Source organism: Mustela erminea, chromosome 7, assembly GCF_009829155.1.
Source record: "Mustela erminea isolate mMusErm1 chromosome 7, mMusErm1.Pri, whole genome shotgun sequence".
NCBI lineage: Eukaryota > Metazoa > Chordata > Mammalia > Carnivora > Mustelidae > Mustela > Mustela erminea.
In genome coordinates, this window is record NC_045620.1 from 38,078,902 (window position 1) to 38,106,340 (window position 27,439).

Genomic DNA, 27,439 nt, shown 5'->3' on the forward strand with positions numbered 1-27,439 from the left:
CCCTTCCTGATTGTTTTCATTTGTCCTTAACACTATGTACACACACACACACACACACACACACACACACTGATTTCCAATCTCTTGCCTGCTTCATCCTCTAGAATATAAGTACCATGTGGGCAGGGATTTCTGTCTTATTTACAGCACTTAGACCGAGCCTGTACCTAGTAGGTGCTTGATAATATCTGTAGAAGTGTGAAGTGTACTGATTCTACAACCATCTATTTGTGTTAATCTGTTGTTTGTAAGAATTCCATTTCAGCTTATTTTGTTTGCTATTTAAATTGCCATTTGCTTTCCATATGCCTCGTTCTTTAAAATATGGGGAAAACCCCACTTAATATGATATACAGGTTTCTTTGTAAATTTCAAAGTGTAAAACCTCTTACTGATTAAATTATAGGGCTCCTAACCTTTGTTGGAGAACATGGCCACTCTTCACTGTCCTCTTTTTAAAAATTACCAAACCACTAGATTATTTTTTAAGACCAGGTAGCTATATGCTTTTATACTGCTATCCAGATATTATATATACTCTAGGTATGGGGTCAGGGAACATGCTTTAAGCAAGTGGAACTTTTTGAAGTAAATGAAAATAGAAATTAATATCTCTTACCCATCCTGATGATTCTTGTTTCTTAGTAGGAGATGAAACGCACCTGGATTAGAGAGAAAATGACACATACCTCAGGGTATATAAGCCTGTCATCTGGTTTTAATAAAACTCTGCATTCTTAGGGTTGAATGTCCAAATAAAGTCAGTACAATCTGTTCTCCCATGAATGTCCCTGTAAACAAAATGATTTTTAAAATATCATTTAACAAATGTTTACATCACACAACATGCTAAGAACCTTACAAATACTACTAACTCACTGTTCCTCATAACAACTATGTGAGTTTGATACTCTTACTCTATCCCATTTCTTAGATGAGTCAACTGAACATATAAAAATTAAGTAAATTTGCCTAAGAGTAAACTCTAGTTAGTAGTGCTGGGCTGGGCCCAAGTTCTATGTTTTTATCACTAGGAAGAAAAAAAATGCCTTTTTCTCAAATGTCTTATTGTGAATATTTGCAAAATCACATAAAAATTAAAGCAGTTCTATAATAAATATTCATATACCTACCACCTAGATTCTCCAATTAACATTTTACTATTTTTATTTTATTACATATCTATCCATCTATCCATTCTTTTATCCACTTATCAATCCTTCTGTTTTATGCATTCCAAAGAAATTTGTAGAATCAATACACTTCACCCCAAATCTTTCTGCATGAATATCATGTGGTTTCAATAGTTGTCTACAGTTCTTTTCTTTCCCCTTCTTTTGAGGTAAAATCTACATATAATAAAATGCACAAATCTGAATTCCACCACTCAGTAAATTTTGACCTATCAGGAAACCTTATCAGGAAAAGTTTCATAATATAGTTTTGACTCTGGAAAGATCTTATAAAGCTCTCCACTTAACATCGGAGAGTTCAATCTCTGGACACAATGTAATAACCAAACCAAATGAGAGTTTATCCACCCAGTGTGCAGCAAGCTAAGAAAAAACGGACACAGAGCTTTGGCTGTGAAGGAAGATGGGCTATTTATTGGGTGATGTCACCCAGGAGAACAGGGAGCTAACGCTCAAAAATCCCAAACTCCCCAGTGGTGCACAAGTCAGGGTTTTTAAGGACAAAATTGGGGGTGGGTGTCTTCTGAGAAGGTGGACACTGTTGATCCGAGGCCCATAAAGACATGTTAATAGATGTTACCTAGTTGCTTCTGGTGCCCCTCTGTCTGGTCCTATGGAGGTCTATTGCCTCTCAAAAGACTTGGAATCTGAAAAATACCTTTGTTCTTCATGTTAGATATTCTGTTAGGTGTATCTGGTTCTTTTTCGTTCTGGATAGTACTGCCTGCATGTATTCAAATTACTTGTACATGCATAAGCTAATGAATTTGCATTTCTGTATGTTTCTTTGAATTTCAAAGAAGCATTCTTATCTCTTGAGCTTGGATCTATACGTCCCCTGGCTAGTCCATTCATGCCTGGAAATGATATGACCCCTATGTTCATTCTTCCATTTGAACTAGCAAGATGGATGTGGGCTTCAAAAAGAAGAGAGTAATGTGTAAATTGGCATCTCCTGAGTTAAAAGAAGGCTCAACAGAAGGTTTGTCTAGAGAAACTTCCCTTTGCACACATAGAATTCCAAAGGGATTAAGGGCCATTTTCCTTTTTTGGCCTTAGTATAATCCATCTGGAAGAAAGAGACTTCAGTTTAGAAATCCTTACAATTCCACTCCATCCTTTGTCTTCTTACAGATGGAGGAATGAAGGTCAACAAAGCTAACTCCAAGGTGACACTAGTGTGATTACCTCCAAGGTGACACCAGTGTGAAGACCCCCTCGCCAGCCACATAGGGTCAAAGCAAATAGCTAGGGACCACAATATCCAAAGACTCAAAATGGTATCTGTTCTTTCAAATTCATTAGCTTTCCCTTTTGAAATTAAAATCTCAAAATTGCATTTGTCTCATGTAAGAAGTAAAGCATCTCCTTTCCTATTTCCCAAAATAAAAACCGCATGTGGAAAGCTTTTTTTTTTTTTTTTGCATATCTGAGAACAGAATGTCAGAAAAATCAATATTAATTAGAGTGAATGATTGCAACGACATGATTTTATGCTTTTTGAAATAATATTGTTTATCCTCACCATGGGTTTTCGAATTTCACACGTAAGGATCCAAGGTTTGAAAAGGTCGGACAGTCACTCACATGGCTAGTAAGTAGTGGAACCATGATCATCTGACTCCTAATGTCATCATTGGCCCTGTGTAGACTTGAATTCCAGCTTCACATTGGTAGCTCTGTGATCTTGAGCAAGTGGCATAATCCCTTTATGCCTCAGTTTCCCCATCTGGAAGGGAGGGTCAGTTGCCCACAGTAGTAAATGACTTGACAGCACACTCTTCCCTAGTTTCCTTCCCTTCCTTATCTCATTCTCCCTCTCTACCAGTGCTTCCTGGGGTCACTTTCTAGATAAGCAACTCGCATTTAAGTCTTTTCCTCAGGGTCTGCTTCTGGGGAACCCAAAATTAAGACAATGATTTCTTAAAAACTTAACAATTCTTTGCCCTTTCAACTCTCAGCATCAAGTACCCAGATCCTTATAGCTGTACCATCAGCCTATATCCAGGATCTTACTGGACTCATACAACAGATAGAATGACTGTTATTGGCCCATTTTATGGATGAAAAAGCCAGGGCTTAGAAAAATAATGAGGCCAATCAAAAGAAATGAAATCTTGCCATTTATGATGACGTGGATGGAGCTAGAGGGTATTATGCTTAGTGAAGTAAGATCATATCATATGATCATATGATCTCCCTGATATGAGGAAGTGGAGATGCAATGTGGTGGGGTTGGGGGGCAGGAAAAGAATATATGAAACAAGATGGGATTGGCAGGGAGACAAACCATAAGAGATGGCTTAATGTCACAAAACAAACTTAGGGTGGCTGAGGGGAGGGAGGTAGGGAGAGGATGGTGGGGTTATGGACACTGGGGAGGGTATGTGCTGTGGTGAGTGCTGTGAAGTGTGTAAACCTGGCGATTCACAGACCTGTACCCCTGGGGCTAATAATACATTATATGTTTATAAAAAAATAAAAAGATTAAAAAAAAAAAGAAAAAGAAAAATAATGAGGCCAAAGCCACATGGATGATAGGGACAGAGCGGAACAACAGTCTCAGACATTCTGACTCTAAAGTTCCAAGAGGTCTCAAAGGCCTGACTGCAGCACACATTAATCCAGCCCTTATTCAGCACATAACTCCATCAACTGCTCCTAGCAAGAACACGTGGGAAGTGAAAATAACCAAGGCATCTTTCCTTCAGTGGTTAATTCACGAGAAGAAGAGAGCTATTTTTGGTATTAAACTTACTCAGAAGAATAGCTTTGGGGGGTCAGTCTTAGTAAATTAAAAAAACAAAAATCCATGAGATTCTAAAAGCCTTGAAAAATGTTAATTTCTACCCTACCTGTCCCTAGTCACACTGCAACGCTAGCACAACTTTCTATAAATCTTTCTTTTAAAATCGTTTGCCTTTGTTTTCCCATTGTTATGTTATATAGCCTATGTAAAGTACCTTTTCTTGAGCCCTTTATCAACCTCAAGTTCATTTTCAAACACTTACTATCGTGAACACTTGCTTCTAATCAGTTCAGTTCTTGGTTCCTTTTCTGAGTTTGCCCAAGGCAATGACGTTGATGATGACATGGTAGGAGTTCCAGGGTTCTTGCTATATAGCATGTTTCTTAGTCGCCTACTTAATCATTATTCCTAAAGAAACTAGGCTCCAGATCATCTCAAACACTTGAACAATGATGGCAGAACTGATCTCAAATCTCAGAGAAGCACGTTATCTCATTTTCTAGATCTTATTGACACATTTCTCAATAGGCAACTGAGACTTGAATAGGTGTCATCGCTTGCCCAAGACCTCAAAATGGCCAATCCAGAGAAAGACACACCTATGTCCGCTGCCAGTTTCTAGCACCACTACATATCACTGTCTTTCATATCATAGAACCGAAACAAACCCCAGAGGAGCTTTTGGCACAAACACTTTTTGCCAACTCATGCAAATAATTTAGGATGCCGGGAACAGTCCTACAACTGATGTACCCCAGGATTTGGTTTGTCAGTTATGCAAAAGGGGGTGACATTTTCTTTAAAGGGCCATGCTTGCCACTTGGTCAATTCTTTTTATTTCTTTTTCTTCTTAAATAAATTCTATGCCCAAAGTTGGGTTTGAACTCCTGAACCCCGAGATTAATCACATGCTCTACTGACTGAGCCAACCAGGTGCCCTACCACTGATAAGCTCTTAGCAAGACCACTGATTGAAGTGCCTACAGACTAAAACCAAAAGTACTCTGCATGGTGGCCTGAAAAAATGACAGAAAGCCTGAAAAAAATCAGGTCATGAACAGAGGAGTTTTTTGTTGTTGTTGTTAAGTGTAATTAATCTTTACACCAATCAGACAACTCAGACCCTGCACCCATTCATTACTTAGGGCTCAGAAACTGATGGCTAAAAATGCCTGAATCTACTTAGTTGGTTAATGTAGGAGTACAGATAAGAACTAGTCAAAATTAACCTTGCTCTTGGAGAAGTTACTTTTTTCTACAGTATATGTCACATGATAAGAAAAATTAACCAGATAATTATAGCTATGACCATGGAAATTATTGGATTTTTTGGAAGCAAAGAAATAATTTGTTACAGTATCACATTCTTGGTGAATGGGTTCTTTGGAGACAGTATACACATTTTTCCAAGGAAAAAAATGTTTTCATGGAACATAAAATAGTGCTCCCTTCCCCAGAAACAAAAAATTTCAGTGAGGAAATGCTAGCAATGTTCAACTAATCTCTTTAAGGACACATTCTGGGGGTGCCTGGGTGACTCAGTCAGTTAAGCCTCCGACTCTTGATTTTAGCACAGATCATGATCACAGAGTCATGGGATCGGGCCCTGAGTTGGGCTCCGTGCTGGGCATGGATCCTGCTTACTATTCTCTCTTTCCTTCTCTGTCTGTCCCTGCCCATTTGCCCTCTCCCCATCTGTTGGGCATGCTCACTCTCTCAAACACACACACACACACACACACACACACACACACACACACACACACACATTCTCGCATTCTGTCTTTGAAGGCAAGCAAAATATGAGCCAGGTTATAGGTTCCTAAGCTGCTCTTGACATGCATGCAATGTGTGTGGTTTTATAGAGTGACAGTCAGAGAAAGGGAGGAGAAAAGCAAGGAGAATAGGTATGTACAACTATGGACCAAATACTAAGAAACACATAGAGAAGAAACAGCAACTAGATCCTTGGCAGTTTCTCTCTTTCTAGGTAGCAGGGCCTTCTGCTTCTTCATGTTGCTGAAAGTCAGGCACTGTTTGGCCTAGCTTCACAGAACAGGAAGTTTTGGGTGCGGCCCAAGTATGTAGTTCGGCATCACTGAGGTGCAAGAAAAAAATAGATTCAGTTTGATTCAAAGAGAAAAACCATTGTTTGTAATCCAAGTTCAGTCCACTGAGCTCAGCCAAATGACTCCCAGAACCACATTTTGTGCTCTTCCAAGAGCCCCACCCTTGTTGTAACTCACCTATGAGTCACTGGCTTCCTGGCGTGTTAAAGAAATACCACAGTGCACACCTCACCTAGTGTCCAAGCACACCTCTGCTGTTGGCTCATTTCCATATAGTTACAGTTTAATCAAATCCTTTTGATTTGGGATTGTAAATTCAAAATTTCAGGATCACCAGAATAAGTTTGCTTCATTAGATCTTCTTCCAGGGTGGATATAGGAAAGACTTTGAAATTACCAAGCAGATGACCAGCCACAGATCACTGTGAATCATTGAATATGGTTATTCCCAAAGATCTTTTCTTCACCCAGCTTCCAAGGGCCCTTTGAAAGTACATATCTGATCACATTCTTAAGCTACAGATTTTTCTCAAACTCATCAGTAGCTACCTTGTTAGGATCAAGGCTGAAATCCTAAACTTGGTTTATGAGCTCAGCATAACCTCCATGGACTATTCACTCAGTCATTCATTCATCAAATATTTATTGGATAGCTACTACGTATCAGACATCATTCTAGGCTGATATATACTATACTACTGATATAGTAGCAATAGACAGAGTGGATGGACTCCCTCCCATCCTCCAGAAATGAGCCTTGACCATGCCTGCCCTTTTACTGTCCATGCCTACCAAACACTGTGCCCTCTCTCTGTTTCCCATAGTTCTTCAGGCTCTTCCTTCTGCTGATAACATTGTGCCTGGTAAACTCCTACTGATTATTCAGATCTCATTTTATACACTGTCTTTTTTAGGAAGGTCTTTCTCTTTTCCTAAACTAGATCAGATCCGAAATCTGTCCAAGGTAGGGGCTTTAACTCACTGAGCCACCCAGGCACCCTGCATCCCATAACATTCTTATTTATACATCATTTCCCTTTTTCTAAGTATTTTTTATGAACCTGTATTTCTATCTAGACCAGAGGCTGGCAAATTTTTTCTCTAAAGGGCCAGATAATAATTTTTTTTCAGCTCTGTGGGCCATATAGCCTCTGTCACAACCATTCAGTTCTGCCATTATAGCTTAAAAGCAGTCAAAGACAATACATAAACAAATGTGTGTGTAGCTGTAGTCCAATAAAACTTTATTTATAAAAGCAAGTGGTGGGCCCTATCTGGTCTACAGGCTGCAATTGGCTGACCTCTGAACAACAGAATTTCCTGTGGTAATGGAAATGTTGTAGATCTGTTCCCTTTCATAAGGTAGTCACCAGCCACATGTGGTTATCAAGCACTTGTAATGTGGTTAGTGGAACTGAGAATCTAAGTCTCTTAGTTTATTTAATTGTAACTCTTTAACTTTAAATGTAAATAGCCACATGTGGCTGGTGATTATTTTATTGGAGAGCACACACACAGACCATGAGGTCAGAGGCTGGAACCCCCTTGGTCACCACCATGTCACTTGGACCTAGCACAGCAGTGGCACAGGGTCGGTACTCAATATTTACTTGCTGAATGAATGAATGAATGAATGAACAAATGTATAAGGATGGGATGACTTAGCAAACTTCCTGTTTGCTTTTTACCACTGCTATATACTTGATGAGATGTTGCCACTGAATGCTTCTTATTCTCTGGTCCTGAAATACTATATTTTTGTATCCATATTTTATCTCCCCATGAGCCCATGAGCTCTATAAAGATGGGGCTATAAGAGAGACTCCCTGGATGATTCCCCCAGTGCCCAGTACAGGAATATCCCCATGGTAGCCAGCCTTCCCACAAAGTGTTTGCAGTTACCCGTACTTACCTGGAAAGGGAAAAGATTCAACCCTATAGCTATTTTATTTCTAAAATATGTTTCAGTCCATCCCAAAAGTCTACCCGTACTTACCTGGAAAGGGAAAAGATTCAACCCTATAGCTATTTTATTTCTAAAATATGTTTCAGTCCATCCCAAAAGTCTAAATTCAAGCTTTTCTGCTTCAATATTGCTGTTGTAAAATTGAGAAATTCAACTTTTCCCTGACCTATTCTGCCTTCCCCAAGCACCCTTAGGGAAGTTGCTTAATGCCCTATGTCTCTCTTATTAAGCAAAGATAATTCTAATATTATTAGATAATATCTATTAATAGATAATATCTATTATCTAATATTATTATTTTTCCACTGCCTACTTCTTAGGAATGTCCTGTAAATAAATAAGAACATGGTCATATGCCTTCAAACACCTCAGAGAGAGGCACTCTTCTTGCATGGCACATTATAACTGATCAACAAGATAATAGATGGTAGTGCTTCTCAGTGATATTTAATTATTGGTACATTGTTTTCTTTGATTTATCAGGATAACTCAGTAAAAGCTCTGTGTTCCTCAAGTAAGCTAGCTGGTTGTAAATAATATCAGAAGAATACAATCATTGGAGGGTGGTGAAGGACAGCCATTTTGTTTGAATTATGTCAAATTGACTTTAGAGCCTACCCTCCAGCTGTCATCCCAGGTAAGATCTGAGGATCCTTCAAATCTTCCTGCCCTATACCCATCCTCCTGCAGTTCTGATAAAGAGGCATCCCAATTGAAGGCATACCTTTCCTTCACTACTATCTGAAACAGAAAGTCTAGCTTACCTTGCCACAGAAGGCTCATTCAGTACCTATGCACTCCATATATCTCATCTCCAAGCACGTAATTAAGGTCCAGCCAGAGGCCCAAGCAAAGTTCTGTTTCCACCCAGCAACAAGTGCCCATGCTGGTCTTCCTGTCCTAGAAGGCCCTGCTCACCTCTCCCAGCCTTTCCCAAGTGTGGCTCTCTCCCTCTCATTTGCTCATTCCTACAACAGATATTCATGGGGCATTCTGCTAGGGACTCTTTTCATCTCTCCGAGCATTCCTGCCCTTTATTTTGAATCCTTCATTTCCCAATCTGGGTGTGTCCTGTGGAAACCTATGGCTTTCTTCATGGCCTGCACTGACCTATTGGCTACTTTTTCACATGGTGAAGAGGAAAGCCAAGAAAATGGGAAACAAACTTAATCTCAGAAGAACTAAACTTGTTCATCAATAAGAAAAGAAAAGAAAAAAAAAAAGGACTGAAGTAGCTAATATATAAAGACCTTATCCCCTGAAAAATTCCATGTTATAATCTTGTCTCTCTTTCTCTCTGATGTCTGTGGTCACTGAAGCCTAAATTGTGGGATATCCTTTTATCTACTATGCACTGCTCAACATACAGAGATGCTCAATGAATCAAGAATTGAATCTTTGTCTCAGTTAACTTTCTGGCATAAAATTCCCAGATTTATATTTGAAATTTGGTCAGCCCAGAAGGGGCCTGATACACATGTTGCCTTGGGGACATGACTCAGTTCTTAGACTTCTCCCAAACACATCTAAGCAAGGGTTAAAAACAAAAACATTTTAACAGAATCCCTATAGAATGTATTCATTTACATAATTATAGGTGTCATAGTAAGTGAGCCACCAAATCTCAATGGCATAACCCAACAGAAGTTTATTTCTCACCCATAGTAAGTCTAATTGACAGTGATAGGAAGCTGGAGGATAAAGTGGTGAGGACTTTGCTCACACAGTTATTCAGAGAATCAGGCTAACAAGAGTTCTGCCATCTTTAATGTGTGGCTTCCAAGGTCACCTTGGCTATCAGCATTTAGAGGGCAACAGGGGAAAGAGAGAAAGAAGTGGATCACAAGAGAGGCTTTTTTTATGGGCCAGGCATGAAAGCAGCACATTTCCCTTCTACCCGTTTCATGTTGGTCCACAGGCGGTCACGTGGCCACATCTGCCTGCAAGGAAGGAGGGAAATGTAGCCCAGCTGGGAGGAAGAGGAAAGAGAACTGGGTTTGGTGATTAGCCAGTCTTCACCAGACTGGACAAACAACCGGGTTAAAATATTTGAAATATTTGAAAGGCCTGAATGCAAGATAATGAAAGCTATTATTTTGCAAGTAATCCTTTATTTTCTGTCCTTTTATTAAATGCCTTGTCTTCTAAAAATATTATTGTAACACACTGTGGTGAGTATAATGATGGTGTTACGCCATGAGACCATCAAGCCTGGATCTTCTTATGAAGTGAAGCAGCCAGAGCTGGTCTTAAACAGGGGCTATTAGGCAGGCAAATGGTGTGTGTGTGTGTTGTACGGAAAAGAGGGTGGGGTAGCAGCAGAAGACAGTTTGGGAAAGGAGTAGAAACTGAAGAAATTACAGGAGAGTGGCAGCCAGAGAAAAGTTGTGAAGGAGATAAATCAAGGTGTGAAAAGAAAATTTAATGTTACTTAAGCAACAAACCTAAGGCAGGAAATGGGAGATCTTGAGGCAAGTCAGGTCTATGCTAAGAAACTTAGCTTTATGTTGAAAACTAGCACTTCCCCAAGAGAGTCTTTTGTCATGGTCTAGGTGGATATATATGAAAGGTGAAAAATACATTTGATACATGTGCTGGATTTCCCAAAGTTAAAAGGCGAAAGATTTATGTGATCTGAAGAGAAACCAGAGTATTGGATTTCCCAAAATTAAATGGTGGTTCATTCTTATTATTTTAATAGCATTCAATAAGCTGATTCATTGAGCAAGTATTTATTCAACACCTACCTATGGGAAGCTGTGTGCTAGCAATAGGGAGTAACAGTGAAGAACAAGAAAGGTGGCTCATATATTCTACCTTCTGTACACTGCAAATACCCAAGAGACACAGAAGTATATAGCCTTTCCAAAAATGCTTTCTGTTAGTGGCCTTCTCTAGGGAGAGTTTTGGAAATGCTGTGATAAATGGATTTTACAGCTAAAGTTACTTAAGCAGCTGCAGATCTGAAGAGTCAGGATGGAATAAGGAGAGTATCCAGGAGGCGAGAGGGGGATTGCATTGGCCCTGGAGATGGGTTGATGGGCATCTCCTCTGATGCTTTCAGTTCTAAGTTGGGGATCTTTCTCTTCATCCATTCCTATTGCCCTTATCCTTCCTGCCTGCATCTTTCAAGCCCTTAGTCAATGGTATTCTCATTCATGAAGCCTCCCCTACCTTTTCCAACCAGGGTTAGATAAAACCTTCTCCCAGTTCCCATGGAGCCCTGAACATCTCTCTCTGGTCATAGCTGTCAGCCTGTAGTCTGTGGGCACATCCTGGAAGGTGCTTCTGCAGAGCATTTGGTAACATGGGCACAGTAAGGCTTGGTTTAGTGTTGAAATAGAAAAAAAAAAAACAACAATAATAATGAAATCTTTCAGGCACACTTGAGGCTGGAGTTTGAAGACTGTGTTGGGGAAAAAAAAAAAAGTTTTAACCTAAGTTGTCATATGTTCATGTATCTCCATGGCCTGAACAATTTGAGTTGGCTGAGCAAATGTTTCTTTTACTATACTCCTGGAATACCCTAGAGAAGAGGTTTCCACTTGGCTTTTATCATGGAGAACATTTCATGCTAGGGTTTGCCAGTAGTCAATGATACCAGGTGACTGTAGAAGTCCAGAATAAAATTTGTAAGGTGCTTATGTCCAAATTAAACATGACTATAAATATATAGAATTAAATGATCCACTCTGAGCCCAAGTGTCTCACCTATTTGTGACAGGATGATAGGACTTAGACTAAACTGAGACATAAGAGTTTTATAAAGCATCTCTAAACATTTATATCTACCAAACACATGAGATAAGGCTGTAGTTAAAGTATGCATTTATTAATAACCCCAGACAACTTGCAGGTTGTCTACTGAAGTCCTTCCAAATAAAGTAGAATTGTGTATTCTCATCATTCTTTTTTTTTTAAAGATTTTATTTATTTATTTGACAGAGAGAGATCACAAGTAGGCAGAGAGGCAGGCAGAGAGAGAGAGAGAGGAGGAAGCAGGCTCCCTGCTGAGCAGAGAGCCCGATGCGGGACTTGATCCCAGGACCCTGAGATCATGACCTGAGCCGAAGGCAGCGGCTTAACCCACTGAACCACCCAGGCGCCCTATTCTCAACATTCTTTTATCATTCCACTTTTATGAGTTTTCAGGCTGTATCATTTGTATATAATTGACATTTCAAAGTATTTTGGAAGAGAAATAAATGGTAATGTGGGAATCAATAAGACAAATATGTTAGAGTAAAAGTAAGAACTCTACTGAAGAAAGAGCTGCTTTGAATTTTACTACCTTAGGGATGATAATTTTTTAAAAAAAATAAAAAATATATATAAATACTAGCCACACACACACACACACACACACACACACACACACACACACACAAGCAATAAATAAATGTTTCCTCATTTGCTGTATGTCCTTAAGACAATTTCTAGCTACATGGCTGTATTTTTATAGTTTTTACCAGTTATGCTTGTTTTACTGCTAAGACGGTCCATGGAGGGTCTTCATGGCACCATTGTGGAAACAGTCTCCCCTCCTGTGGATTTTTAATCAACTCCCACATTTGAGTACAGCTTAATCACTGGAAGAAGTCTCTTATTCGATATCATTCAGAGAGGTTCTGTTTCTCTGCTCAAAACCTAGCAACTACATAGGTAGACATTCATTCTCAAAATACCAGTATTCTCAGAAGTTTGTGTTCTACCCAGAAGACCTCAGAGGAGGTTTACCCCATTCTCATAATGTGGAAAATTCTGCATTATTCCACTTCAGAAAGGAAGATGGTCCTCTCCTTATCCCCAGTGCTCTAACTTCCCTTCAGCATTTTTGTCATCCTGGAGACAATCTTATTCTTAAACTTCCTAACCTCATAGTGACCCAAACCTGACAGTTTCTTCATTCTCATCCTGTTTCTTCTTTCCATGGACCAACCCAGCGGTACAATGAAATGTGCCATGTTCCAAGGGCTGCCTCAGTCTGAAAACAAAACCTTCCTTGTGAGTGAGTGGTTAATCTACAGAATTAACTTGATTCCAGATTTGCTCATCCCTTTTTATCCCACTCTAAGGACTACAGCAGAGCAAAGGCCAGTATCCTGTTTGGGATTTGTTTGTTTTTCAAAATTCTGAGAGGAAAAATTCTACTGAAACTGTTCATATCCTTTTGGTCAAGATAATCACTTGTGCTCTCCCTCCCACCCCCTCAGGAACACTGTTCTGGGAATTATACCTTCTCTTCATTTTATCTCCAGTTTGTCCTTAATCCACTGGGTACTTTCTTCAATTCCTCAATATGATATTTCTTTATTCACAAAGAAGCAGCTCCTTTCACTATTAGTACCTAAAGCCACCACCTCCTGCCTGTCCCATCCTTCACCAGTACACTTCTTCAGTGAGTAGTCACCATTCCAAGGTCTGTTGCCTCTACATCCACTTTCTCCTTAAATCCTCCTGTCCATAAAACCACTCAGGAAACCAGTAGATAAAATCACTTGCTGAAGTTTCCTTGTGAGCGTCCCATATGCAATGTTCTTCCTCAGCTCCAGTGTCCCAACCCTCTGACTTTCTCCCCCTTAAACCTCCCACTACTTCTTCCCTCACATTTGCTGCCTCCCAGTGGATTCTCCTTCTGCTTCTCCCTGTGTCTAGGTACCCACCAGGGCTCCACACATATTCTTTCCCTTTCTTCTCAAATATTTTAGTGTAACTCTTTAATCTGTCTTCTCTATTCAGTATATTTCATGAAAATCATAACATTTCATGAGTACTTACTCTGGCTTATACTTTGCATATATTATCTTGTTTAATTTTCAAATAAACCTTCAGAGCGCCTGGGTGGCTAAGTTCGTTGGCCATCCGACTCTTGGTTTTGGCACAGATCATGATCTCAGGGTCCAGAAATGGAGCCCTGTGACCTGTGCTGGTCATGGGGAGTCTGCTGGGTATTCTCTCCCTCTGCCTCTACCCCCCTCATGCTCACTCTCACACTCTCTCTTTAAAAGATGAATCTTGGGTGGCAGGAGACAACTCTTATTAGCTCCATTGTATACTTGTGGCATTTGAGGGCAAGAAAAATTAAGGAACTTGCCAAGGTCATCCAGTCAGCAAATGAAAGTGCCAGGATTTGAACCCAGATAGTCTCATGGCTGCCAAAGAGCTCTCCACCATTTAGCTCTTTAGGCCTGGGCTCAAATTCTACCTCCTTCAGGAAGCCTCTCCTTACCCCCTAGTGTGATATGGTCCCTCCATTTGTGGCACCTTATGAAATTTATTTTTTACTCAATGTTATGGTCATTTTCACTCCCTTCCCTCCCCATCCCCACCCCACCTCCCACATACACCGTAACATTATCAATCCTGGGAGAAAGGGACTGTATTTATTGATTTCATATCCCTTCTAATGTTAGCATAGGACTGTCTTCAGCCAGCAGAAGACCTGCTAATTTGAATGGAAGACTCGTCCCCTATAAAAGTGGGCCTCCCAGCATGCCCAACACCCTGATAATTTCCAGATGTGACAGGAATCCAGGAAGTGAACAAACCTCAGGGTGTCGCAGTGTTGCAAATGAGCAGGCACTCTAGGCCAGGTGGCTCAGGATCTGTTTATTTTTAAGGCTGTGAAAGAAAAGGTAGAGCAGAGAAAGAAAGCACATTATGGACTCCCGTGCTTTGTCTGTCAGCCTTTGGCCAGCAAACTTATTAAGTAAGATTTTAATGCTTCACTCATTTTGGAGAGACAAAATCTCATATTTAAGAATAACTATCCAACCCCAGATTGAGAAACCTTTCCCAAGAGGTTATGACGGACTTCAATTTTAAAGAAAGGGATGTAGGGGTGCCTGGGTGGCTCAGTGGGTTAAACCTCTGCCTTAGGCTCAGGTCATGATCTCAGGGTCCTGCAATCGAGCCCTGCACCCCACCCCCGCCTGCCTCTCTGCTTACTTGTGATCTCTGTCTGTCAAATAAATAAATAAAATCTTTAGAAATATATAATAAATAAATAAATAAAGGGATGTTGTTAATGAGTCACTTTCCATCTGTTAAGAAAGACCTATATATATATATATATATTTTTTTTTTTATATTTCAATATTATATTGTATTTTTTTAAATTTTCCAAAAAAATAGCAGGGTTAAAGACTTCGCCTCTGTTATAGGTAAGCCCCACACCAATTCCAAGAATGAAATATGCTGTGTCTTAACTTGTAAGGTTTTAGACCAAGATCACTAGGTTTTCTTGATGTATGTGAAAGACCTATATATTTCCCAATAACTTTGTTCTCCATCAAGATATCTCATTTTCTCTCAGCCAAATAAAATTACATTAAATTAAATTAAAATAAACAAATGAAGTTTTATGAGAGAAAGTAGATGTTGGTCTGAACTGACGGACATTGTTGATAATTTCTTCTTTATGTTATAACTTTCTTCCAGAACAAGCCAAAGGGGCAAAAAAAAAAAAAAAAAAAAGTCACCGTAGCCCAGGCTGTGCACCCCACTGACAGTATTACTTGCATCTAGGTATCTGTTCTGTGCAGTACAGGTTTGCTGCAGAGCCAGTTCAAGCAGAAAGTTCCCATGGATTTCAGGGAAATGTGGTGCTTGATTGGGCCACATACAGAGCTCAGAAATGGATACAAGCCAGAAAGGGAAAAAAGGGAAAATATTCAGCTGATCATCACAGGATGGCCTGGAAGTGTATCTCTTTACATGTGGTTTCATAACTTAGCCATCTTCTAGGTCACCTAAAGCAGTTAATTTGTGTGTGACGTCACCTGTATTGAGCCCCTTTCACTCACTCCTCCTCCTCTATGATGCCCTTAAAATCAGTGGGTTCCCAAATTCTATCTCAAACTCACTGTTCTTCTCTCTTTATAATTTGTCCTTTATCACATTCACCTTTAACTGTGGCTTAGACCGTGCCTTGTAGCAGTTGACTCCATTTCAGCCAGGGGCTCTCACTTCCTGCATCTCTCGCTGCCTGACAAATGGTCCCACTTCTGTGAGCCGTAACCACCTCCAATTCAGTCTCCCCCCCCCCCATAGGCAGCCCCCTTTCTAATTCCCTGTCTTCTTATCAACAATAACAAAATTCTCCTTGCAGATACTTTCTATTTCCCTCTTCCTTGCTCTTGTACCTAACCAGTCACAAAAGTTCATCCAATCCTCCTTCATGAGGCTCTCAAGGTCCCTTCCTGGAATCTGACAAATTGAGGAAAGAAGGACACCAATGATGTGTCCCCATGATGTGAAAGGATCCAGGAGATGGTTCCTAACTGGGTTAGGAGGTCACTTGGAATGCAGAACATAGAAGTCATCCAAAGTTTAAGCACAGGACAGAGCTAAGGATCAGAGCTGGCATCAGAATACTGAGATCAGCTCTCCATCAGACCTACAGGATAGGTGGGAGGACATAGTAAGAAGGAGGTCAAGAAGTCAGGAACAGGGACCCGGTCTGTTTTGTTCATCTTCGAATCTCCAGAACTTTGCCCATAGCTCACAGTAGGCACGCATTGCATTCCCTATAATCCCAAATACAAGGCAATGGCTATAACCTCTCATTTAAGACCTCATATTAAGCAATGCACTCTCACGATTATTACTTGAGACACCAGGTAATGTTTGGGGAAGTCATATGAGACAAGAGAAACCTCCATCCATCCATGTTAGCTTGGAGGATCTAGAGAAGTAACCTGACAGAATGCATAAATAAGAAGGCAAGGAATTTGAATAAGATTTAGTGGTATCTCATGAGGGTTTTGACTTCACAACTCAAGTGTTCAATGTCATCATAAAAGGGCTTTTAAAAAAATGACTTCAAAACAAGTGATGTAGAAATAAAAAAATACTCATCTACAGACAGATTTTTTTGATTGTCATATATTTTGGGGCTTTGGATAAAACTTGCAGTGACTAAGTCACATAGAGATTTCTAAAATATTGCCGCTTAAACAACATAGGAAAGGAAGGTGACATATTTTGGAAAGCTGTGATGATGGAATCAAACAGTGTTTGTTGTGGCAACAAAGATTATGACAGTAGCAAAAACAATGCTTCTATTTAATAAGACTTTAAATAATTGATCATTCTAAATATATATGTGTAAATTAAATTAATGCATTAAATATGAGTAGACATTTGACAATTTCCTGTAAGTCACTAAAAGTTATATATTCCACGTGGTCCATATACTTGCTCATTGAGAAAATCAGAATCTGGACATTGCATTATATTTGTTGAGTGAAATAATGAATGAATGTATGAATACTTATTAAAGACTAAAACTTAATTAAATCTTAGCCTTCGGAATAATTTACTCATTAATCCACTAAGCCAATATTGATTGTGTTATAACATGCAATTCACTTAAACAGGAATCAGAATGGCTCAGTACTAAAAGTTACTTCCACTGGAATTTTGACACCTAATACAAAGAAATACTTCCTCTAACTTTCTGTTATAAAAAATTTCAAACACACTCAAAAGTGGAAAAATAATTTAACCAACATTCACATGACGTCCACCTAGACCCAACAGTAACTTTTTTTAAAGAGAGCAATAGAAAGATTTGGGGTTCGGGGGGCCAGCAGGAAAGGGAGAGAGAAACTTAAGCAGGCTTCACACTCAGCACAGAGATTGACATGGGCTCGGTCTCACAATCCTGACACCATGACCTGAGCCAAAATTGAGAATTGGATGCTTAACCGACTTGAGCCACCCAGGTACCCAATAGACTCAACAGTTTCCCAAAATTGTTCCATATATATGTTCAATTTTTGATGGACCATTTAAAAAAATTATAGGTGTCATAACATTTAATTCCCCTAATACTTCAGCATGCCCTGAAGTATTTCCTCACATAACTGTAATACTACTACCACTCCTAACAAAATTAACAATTTCTTAATAAGATTTGGAATAATATAGGTCCTATAATAACCTAGGTCCACATTTGGACCTATGCAATTGTTCAAAATATGGATTTTTTTAACCAGGTTTTTACAACAACAAAACAATATCCAATGAAGGAAAACACACTGCATTGGGTTGTGTCTTTTAAGTTTCTTCCGCCACCCCTCTTTTTTGCTTCTGCTGTCCAGTTTTATTGAGGTATAATTAAAAAATAAAAACGTTTATATTGAAGGTGTACAACATATGTAAACATTGTGAAATTATTACCACAGCCAAGCTAATTAATACATCCATCATCTCACCTCATAACTTTTTGTGTGTGTGTGTGGTGAGAACACTTTAGATATATTGTCTTATCAAATTTCAAGTACACTATACAATGTTATTAACCGTAGTAACTATGCTGTACATTAGATCCCAGAACTTATTCATCTTATAACTGAAGACTTACATACTTTGGCCAATATCTCCTCATTTCCCCTATTTCCTGACCCTGGTCACCACCATTCTACTTTCTGCTTCTGTGAGGTCAGATTTCTTAGATTCTACATATAAATAAGTTCATGCAGTATCCGTCTTTCTGTGCCTGGCTTATTTCATTTAGCATAATGTAGCCCAGATTTATTTATATTGTTGGAAATGGCATGATTTCTTTCTTTTTTGTGGCTAAATAATATTCTACAGTATTTTATGTTCTTTATGCATTCATCCATCTACAGATACTTAGATTATTTCTGTCTCTTGCTTATCATAAATAATGATGCAATGAACTTGGAGGTACAGCTATCTCTTTAAGACACTGATTTCACTTCCTATAGATCTATACCCAGAACTGGGATGACTGAATCATGTGGTAGTTCTGTTTTTTAAATTTTTTGAGAAACCTCATATGGGTTGTACATTTTCATAATGGTTGTATGAACTTGTATTCTTACCAATAGTGTACAAGGATTGCCTTTTCTCCACATCCTCGCCCACACTTGTTATCATTTACCTTTTCAATAATACCCATACCCTAATAGGTGTTAGATGGTATCTCATTGTGGTTTTCATTTGCATTTCCCTGAAGATTAATGATGTTGAGTACTTTTTCATATACTTATTGGCCATTTGTAGGTCTTCTTTGGGAAAATATTTAGGACTTTGCTCATTTTAAAATCAGGTTACATGAGGGGTTTTTAGTTGTATGAGTTCTTCATTTGAGATTTGGTTTGCAAATATTTCTGCCCATTCCATCTGTTGCCTTTTCATTTTGTTGATAATTTCCTTTGCTGTGCACATTGTGGGTTATCTGATTGTTTCCTCATGAAGTCCTTTGTCACCTCCCCTTCTTTTGATGTTTCTGGTGAAGTGGAAGTTGGATATGAAAACTTGACTAAATTCAGGCTAAATGCATCATTAGTGTATTGAATCTTACACTCTGATAAGAGCACAAGTGGTCTTATTCCAACATTGGGGATGGAATTTGATCACCCAGTCAAGGTAGTGACCTCAGATTTGTGATTAGGGAGTAACTGATGGGAGTGATAACTTTGACATCTTACAAAAACTGTGTTCCTCATTAACCTTTCACTTGATGGATTTAGCGCCTGTTGAGAATTTTTGCCTGAATCCAGTATTTTATTAGGGGGTTGTAAAATAAAATGCACCTTTCTGATTGCCCTCATTCATGACCAACTTCCATTTTTCTCTGAGCACTTTTTATGATCTTAGTGTTCTTTGAAAGTTAAAAGCTTCGGGACGCCTGGGTGGCTCAGTTGGTTAAGCAGCTGCCTTCGGCTCAGGTCATGATCCCAGCATCCTGGGATCGAGTCCCACATTGGGCTCCTTGCTCCGCATGGAGCCTGCTTCTCCCTCTGCCTCTGCCTTCCACTCTGTCTGCCTGTGCTCGCTCTCACTCTCTCTCTCTGACAAATAAATAAATAAAATCTTTAAAAAAAAAAAAAAAAAGAAAGTTAAAAGCTTCAAAGTCCAAAAATTTTTAAATATATGTTTTATTGTCATGGAAGAGAACTAACCTTCTGTTTCCTTTTGTGTTTTCAGCAAAATGGGTGGCCACATGTTTACGATAAACCACTTGTTGAATCCTTTGAGGAAGCACCTCTTCACGTGATGGTTTTCACTTACTTGGGATATGGACTTGGAACCCTATTTGGCTATCTCAGAGACTTTTTGAGGAGCTGTGGAATAGAAAAATGTAACGCAGCCATAGAGCGAGAAGAACAAAAAGTATGTATGTGTACCTCCTTGGATCTTTGTCAATGCATATTCTTCTCTTAAGTGTTCTCAGAAGTTGTGATGCATGTACAGGTCCTATAAAAGAGTGAGACACGCAGAAACCACTCAGGGTAAATTCTATTCATCTCTGCCCCATAAATCCCATCTTCCACGTGTCGGACTTGTTTTTGTTTTGTTTTGTTTTGTTTTTAACAAATATTTTATTAAGAAACTACTGTTCTCTAGACACTGAACTAAGGGTTTTCTCATACATCATCATATTTAATTTTTATAACAATACCATGTGACAGGTATTAAAATGCCATTTTAAAGGGGCGCCTGGGTGGCTCAGTGGGTTAAGCTGCTGCCTTTGGCTCAGGTCATGATCTCAGGGTCCTGGGATCGAGCCCCACATTGGGCTCTCTCTGCTCAGCAGGGAGCCTGCTTCCTCTCTCTGCCTGCCTCTCTGCCTGCTTGTGATCTCTCTCTGTCAAGTAAATAAATAAAATCTTAAAAAAAAAAAATAAGTAAAATGCCATTTTAAAGATGAAAAATCAAAATATAAGAACAAGGGCTTTTGGATAGGACTGGACTCTGGTCTTCTTGTTGCAAGATTAATATTGTTTATGTTCTACCCTAGAATAGAAAAGTGTGCCTGAGTGAAACATGGAATTTTAATTTTATATAGTTCATGATTTCTCAACTCTGGTACCATTGACATTTTGAATTGGTTATTTCTTTGACATGGAAGGAAGGCTTTCCTATGCACTATAAAGTTTTTAACTGCATCACTGGCCTCCATTCATATCAGTGAGTTAGCGTTCTACCACACACTTGTGACAATCATACATTTCTCCCAACATTTTCAAATGGTATCATGAAGTTCAAAAAACCCCAATTTAGAACCACTAATATAGATACTTTTGAGAGTTAACCCATACAAGTTTATATCATCCTCTTTTCACATAGACTTACTAGGACAACCTGGCAAATATTCTGCAGAAAGTCTGCATTTTCCTAACATGTTCTCCAAATTGGTTCATATGACTTATGATGCCCTGAATTCCTTCTTTCTAAAAATTTCTTTGAAATACTACGATGATTATGGGCAAGGATTGTTCCACATGAGGGAGTCTCCAACACATCTAAGCAAAGAAAATAGAGAAAGAAAACATGGTGTGAAAGAGGTAATAGAAAGCATTGTACATTCAAGAAACCAAGGAATTTCAATGACTGGACTATTGTGAGTGACAGTGGGAGTATGTGGGGAGAAAGATTTGTTTGAGAGGCAAGTAGGGACCAGATTATAATGGGTTTTTATAAGCCAAAGGTATTTATTATAAGAACAATGGGTAGGCATTGAAGGAATTCAGGCAGAGGAATGCTGATTTACAGATTAGAAAGACTATGTTCACTAGCCTATGAAGAAAGGATTGCAGGACAGCACAGACTTAAAAAACAGTTAAGAGACTGATGCAGAAATCTAGCTTAAAAATAACAAAAGCTAGGTGAGACCTTGGGGTAAGACCAGGGTAATTATAATAGGGGTGGTGATAAGAGATAAGGCCAAGAGATGTTAAAGAAGATGGAGTTAAGGTTGGTTGGCTTGACTTGGGGAATTAGGGAGATGGACAAATGAAAGACCACATCCAAGTCTATGCCTTGGGTAGCTGGGCAGGAAGAAGGCTGTGGCATTTTTAAAATGGAAAATAAAGGAGAAAGAGTCAATTGGAGGACAAAATGGTCAATTCTTTTTTTGACAAGTTGAGAACTGGCAGTTAGGTAGAAAGGTTTGGATCCCTGGAGGAACATCCCTGATGGATATTGTGGCATCTTTAGCATATCTTAAGCATATCAGTGTTAATCAAAGCCACAGAAGTAGATGAGATCTCCCAAGGAATGTCTATAGAGAAAAAAGAGGAAGGGAGAGATGAGAATGAAGAAGTTGAGAGAATTTAATAGCTGTAGGAGATGGAATTCCAATTCAACACTAGGAGCAAAGTGACAATTTAAAAAGACTTAAAATAGTTTAGGAAAGAGAGATTTGTCCTTCAACTGGGAAAGAGGTAGATGGAATGAACAAAAGGGAATTATAGAGATATTTAGGAGGTAGATATAGAAAATATGATAAAGGGAAGAAACCAAGGTAATCCCAACTTTTTGCTTTGGTCAGACACAAGAATGGTGGTGGCACACCCATCACAATGGCAAAGTTTCGTATTAACAAAATTACGTGCACAGATACAGTTTTGAGTATGTACAGGTCTGTAAGTGGCAAAGGATATAGAAACAGTTGAATCTGGTAGGAGCTGGTAATGAAATGGGAGACTGGGATAAGAAAAGCAAGTTCTTCCTGGCCATTCTCACAAGGATCCCCACAGCCCCTCCCTGACACCAGCTCGAAGCTCTCTTATCACCAATCTGCCTGCTCCCCAGGTGTAGGTAACCAGTGCCCAATAGATCAGCACATTTTAGAATATTTACTGGGACAGAGGGTGAGTCAAATGTAGATTTCTCGGGTGTGGCATCCCTTAGCAAGCTTCGGCTTCAACTCTGCCATCTATTCCTACCCTGTGCCAATGTTCTTGCTCGAGCAACCCAACAGGGCTAGTCACTTTGGTCTTTCCAAAGCATGTCTTACATTTCAAGCAGAACATCGTTATATATAGGCAAACTGGTTCCCAGGGAAGCAGACTCTGAGATGGAGGTGTGAGGGCAGAAAGGTTTCTGGGGTGCACTCCTGGAAGCAACACCCGTACACCTGCAAGGGAGCAAATGGAGCAAGATGAGACAGGTGAATTGTGATGCAGTCCGAGCCAAGGCCCCAGTGGATCCCACAGGGAGCTCTGGAGATGGAAGGGCCTTCCAGAAGCCTTCCTCAGGGATGGCAGGGTGTGGAGTCTCTAGTGATGATAGATGGGGGGCTACCACCGTAGAGGGATGTGATCCCGGGCCAGGCAGCTCCCTTCAGCAAGCTGTCTGCCTCCAACACTCCTGGCACTGGGGGAAGGGGTGCCTGGTCCCCAACAATGAGTCATCTGGTCTTAGCAGCCTGCATGGCAGCACCTGTCACTACAGCTGCAAGCATGACTCAAACCACCTCCCAGCAGGAAGACATTGCATCAGAAAAATGAATGTCCTGACTTCTTGACAAAATAAATTCTTTTCCTCCTGGTTGATCTCTGTGAGGTAGAGAGCACCAGTCAATCAACTAATTCACCTTGGTGGTCATACCTTTCACATGGCACATTTTATTACGCGTTCCTTCCTTTGGAGCCCCTTTAGACATTTATAATCTCCCAGTGTAACTGGTTTTAATAAATTGCAGTGGCTACAGCTACTATGTCCTTTTTGATGGGACTTGGTCATCAGAAACCCGTCTTCAGGCTGACCTTTAGACTTTTACTATTTTTCCCCAGCTCCGTCCCTCTGACAGTACCCTTGCTTTGTGTTAATAAGCTACTTGAGCCATGTCTTAAAGTCTCTTGCTGGAAACACACTGCTTCCCAGTGACTCCTGGTTCTCTTAACAGAAATGAGCACTATATTCTATTCTTTTTTTAAAAGATTTTATTTATTTGAGAGAGAGAGAAAGAGAGAGAATGAGAGAGAGAAAAAGCATGAGAGAAGAGAGGTCAGCAGGAGAAGCAGACTCCCTACTGAGCAGGGAGCCTGAAGGGGGACTTGATCCCAGGACTCCAGGATCATAACCTGAGCCGTAGGCAGTTGCTTAACCAATCGAGCACCCAGGCACCCTATATACTATTCTAAAAGCGTGGTTACTGAGGATGAATTGTCGCTTTAGACAAACCAGCCAAGAGCAAAGTGACACCAGGAAAAAAGTGCATCCAAAAGAGCAATTATTTTTTTCAAAAAGATCATGAAGAGATGCTGATTCTGACTACACTCTTCTACTCCATGTGCATTCTTTTTATTTTTAATAAAAGTTGCATTTAAGTTTACAGCATGATATTTTGATAAAAATATACAGATATCATTACAGATAAGAATGATGGTTGCCGTGAAGCTAACTGACATGTCCCCTTCCTCATTTCTTTCCTGTTTTTCAAATACAAGAATTTATTAACCCAATTTTCCTATTTTTCTCCCTTACTGGGATGACTCCTCTCATATCAAACCATCCATTCAAACTAAAATGCTGCCCCAAATTTAGAATCTTTTTGCATTCTTCTTTTTTATTTCTCGCCCCAATACCCTGAAGCTGACTCCAAACATAAAGGGTCTGACAATCCTCTTATCTACATCACTTGGTGACTGATTCACTTAGTATTTCTGATTCACTTAGTATAAACTAAGTGAACAGGAAAAAAAAAAAAAAATCAAAATCTTCGTCCAGAAGAAAATTTCAAAAAAATCACAGGCCCAGGACATTGGGCACATCAGATCGACTCCACTAGCAATCAGAAGACACTGGCAAACAATAGGACAATACAGACATGTACAAGTTTAAATATTCTTGTTTAAATTCTCCTTTTAATGCTTAATTTTGGGGACACATGTATCTTTTATTTAAAATCCAAGGCCACTGCAGCGATGAATTGCAATTCATTAAAGACCTCTCGATAAATCACTTTCTTAACTTTGAGTTAACTTTGCAAAATCCAGAAGATGTCAGCAAATAGAATAATCAGATGACTTAATTTTGCAAAATTCAGAAGATGTCAGCAAATAGAATAATCACATGAATGTCAAGCATCATCAGAGACTTGAAACCTCCAAGCACAGTCCCATTTCTCAATCCCTGTAGTTTGATAACAGGTTAAGCAAGACCTGCTCCACAGGGCATCATCCTGTTAGAAAACATAGCAGTGCAAGTCCATGTTCACTCTAGACCCAGAGAGTCCCTGTAGCTCCTCTACAAGCACATCCCAGACATTTCTGGCCCATCCCCAGAGATTTTTACTCCCACATGAAACAAAGAGGGTTCAGCAAGTTGTAACTGTAAAGAATTTTAAGACAGATCTCCAAATATGTGCCTGAATTAAAAATTGCCTTTTTGTATGTACATTTTGCACCCTGCTACAATAACAAGATTCACCCAGAGAGACTTTCTTCTGAGTAATTTGAAGGATGAGTTCCATTAGGGTCACGGGGTATGAGTTTTGTCCAAAGCAAACAGATGGCCCAAGCACTGGTCTTCCTGTTTGGACCTGGGTGAGTCCAAAGTCAGAGAGCTTTCACTGGGGTTTCCTTGGAAACTTAACATACTAGCCAGCAGCTGGTGAGATGGTAATATTAGACCAGTGATTCTCAGCCTCGGCTGTACATTGGAATCACCTAAGAAGTTTTAAAAGCTACTTAATACCTGAGCTTTACCCACAAATATTCTAATTTAATTTGTCTGTGGTATACCCTTGGTGAGGTTCATAAAAGCTTCCCAGGTGATTCCATGTGCAGAGAGTTAGAGGCCAGTGTTTTAGAACAATGCTTCTTGAACTTTCCTGGGGGCACAAAGGGTCACTCCCTCACTTCCTTGACTTAACTATCTACAAAGAAATCAATAGCTTTAAATGCAGCAGAAATTGCTGGCCAGTGAAATCCCCAGTCTCCCCAACCAGACTTCATTCCAAATACCTCCCAGATGCTTCTAAAAAGCAAATGTACCCTCACAAGGGCTGAATATTTTCCATTATTGCTTCTAGGAGAGAAATATGTGCCATAGGTTGGAACACTAACTCTAAAATCATAGTTCTAGAAATATTTTGTGAAGTAAGACCAGTAAAATCAGATCACAGCCTCAATATAGTGAATACTCAGGTCAGTATTTATTTGGGAACATCCAAATAAATACATATATATACATGTTATACACACACATATAACTTCTGCTGTGTCATTAAAATGTTAGTTTAATCATTTTTTAGTGCTTTTACAGTATAGACTTTGCTTCCCTTTGCAAGAAGGAAGCTACAAATAGGAGGAAAGCAGAGTTCACTGATTTTTTTTTAATTCTACCAACTATTTATTTATTTATTTATTGTTCAATTAGCCACCATGTAATACATCATTAGTTTTTGATGTAGTGTTCAACGATTGATTAGTTTCATATAACACTCAGTGCTCATCACAACACATGCCGTCCTTAAATACCCATCACACAGTTACCCCTTCCCTCCATCCCCCTTCCTTCTGTAACCCTCAGTTTGTTTCCTGGAGTCCAGAGTCTCTTATGGTTCGTCTCCCTCTCTGATTTCTTCCCATTCAGTTTTCCCTCCCTTCCCCTTGGTTAAACATGTAAGTGAAACCACACTGATAAGGTAGAACTTTGCTATGTACACCAATGGTACTAACCAATGTGTGATATGGGTGGATTATGACAAGTCCTAATGAAGAACCCCTGAAATCTTTTTTCCCTTTCCTCTTTTTACGGAAATAACGAGCAAAATCCTTCTTCCTGTGTTTTTCGTGCACTTCATTACACATAGGTTCATTTGCACCCATTCTTTTCCTTAGCATAAATGGGATTGCATCATACAGACTTCTGTGTGATTCACTTTTTTCTCCCCTAACTAAGTCTGAAGACCATCACATGCCAATACAAGTTTACCCCATTCCTTTTAAAACTTTGCATGATGGTATTCCCCAATGTGGGTATATGATTATTTGTATTATCATTTTTTATTATTTTATTACTTCAGATAATTCCTCAATGAGCAGTACATGCATTTATTTGAGGATGATTCCTAGAAGTGGCTTTCTGGGTTCAAGGAATGTATATTTCAACTTCTGAGAGATTGGCAAATTGCCTTTCAAAAGAGCTTGCCCAGGTAGACTCTAGTGAGCAGTTCCTAGGAGTGCTTGCTTCCTTACCAGCATTTGATATGTTGATGTGATCAATGTGTTTTTTACTTTGGCCAGTCTGATAGGTGAACATTTTTTGTTCTTGTCTTAATTTGCATTTTCTTGATTAATAGTGAGACTGAGCTTTTCTCATGATTGTTAGTACTTTATACTTAATCTTCTTGAATTGCCTATTTTTATCCCTTGCTCTTGATTTTATTAAATTGGTTTTTTCTCATTGATTTCGAAGAGACTTTTGTATATATCCATATATGAATAATTTATCTATTAAGTGATTTCAGGTATTTTTTAAATTCTGTTTCTTGGCTCTTAATTTTTTCTATGTTCTTTTTAGCCATATTTACATTTTTAATTTTTAAGTTGTATGTCTCAGACATTTTCTTTTGTTTTCCTTGTTGTTAGTTTTTGCTCTTTGGGGAGAGAGAGAGGACTTTTTAAAAAATTACTTAAATTCTAGTTAGTTAATATCTAATGTAATATTAGTTACTGGCGTTGAATTTAATGAT

The 27,439-nt window shown here is 39.2% G+C and overlaps 1 protein-coding gene across 1 annotated transcript in view; it reads left to right on the forward strand.

Annotated features, from left to right (window-relative positions):
- The window catches only part of SPTLC3 (serine palmitoyltransferase long chain base subunit 3), a 136,055-nt gene that overhangs the window by 13,252 nt on the left and 95,364 nt on the right, over positions 1-27,439 (forward strand). Inside the window, exon 2 of the mRNA XM_032351424.1 lies at positions 19,939-20,124. Coding sequence (XP_032207315.1) covers positions 19,939-20,124 — 186 coding nt within the window. The remainder of the gene's footprint in view (positions 1-19,938; positions 20,125-27,439) is intronic.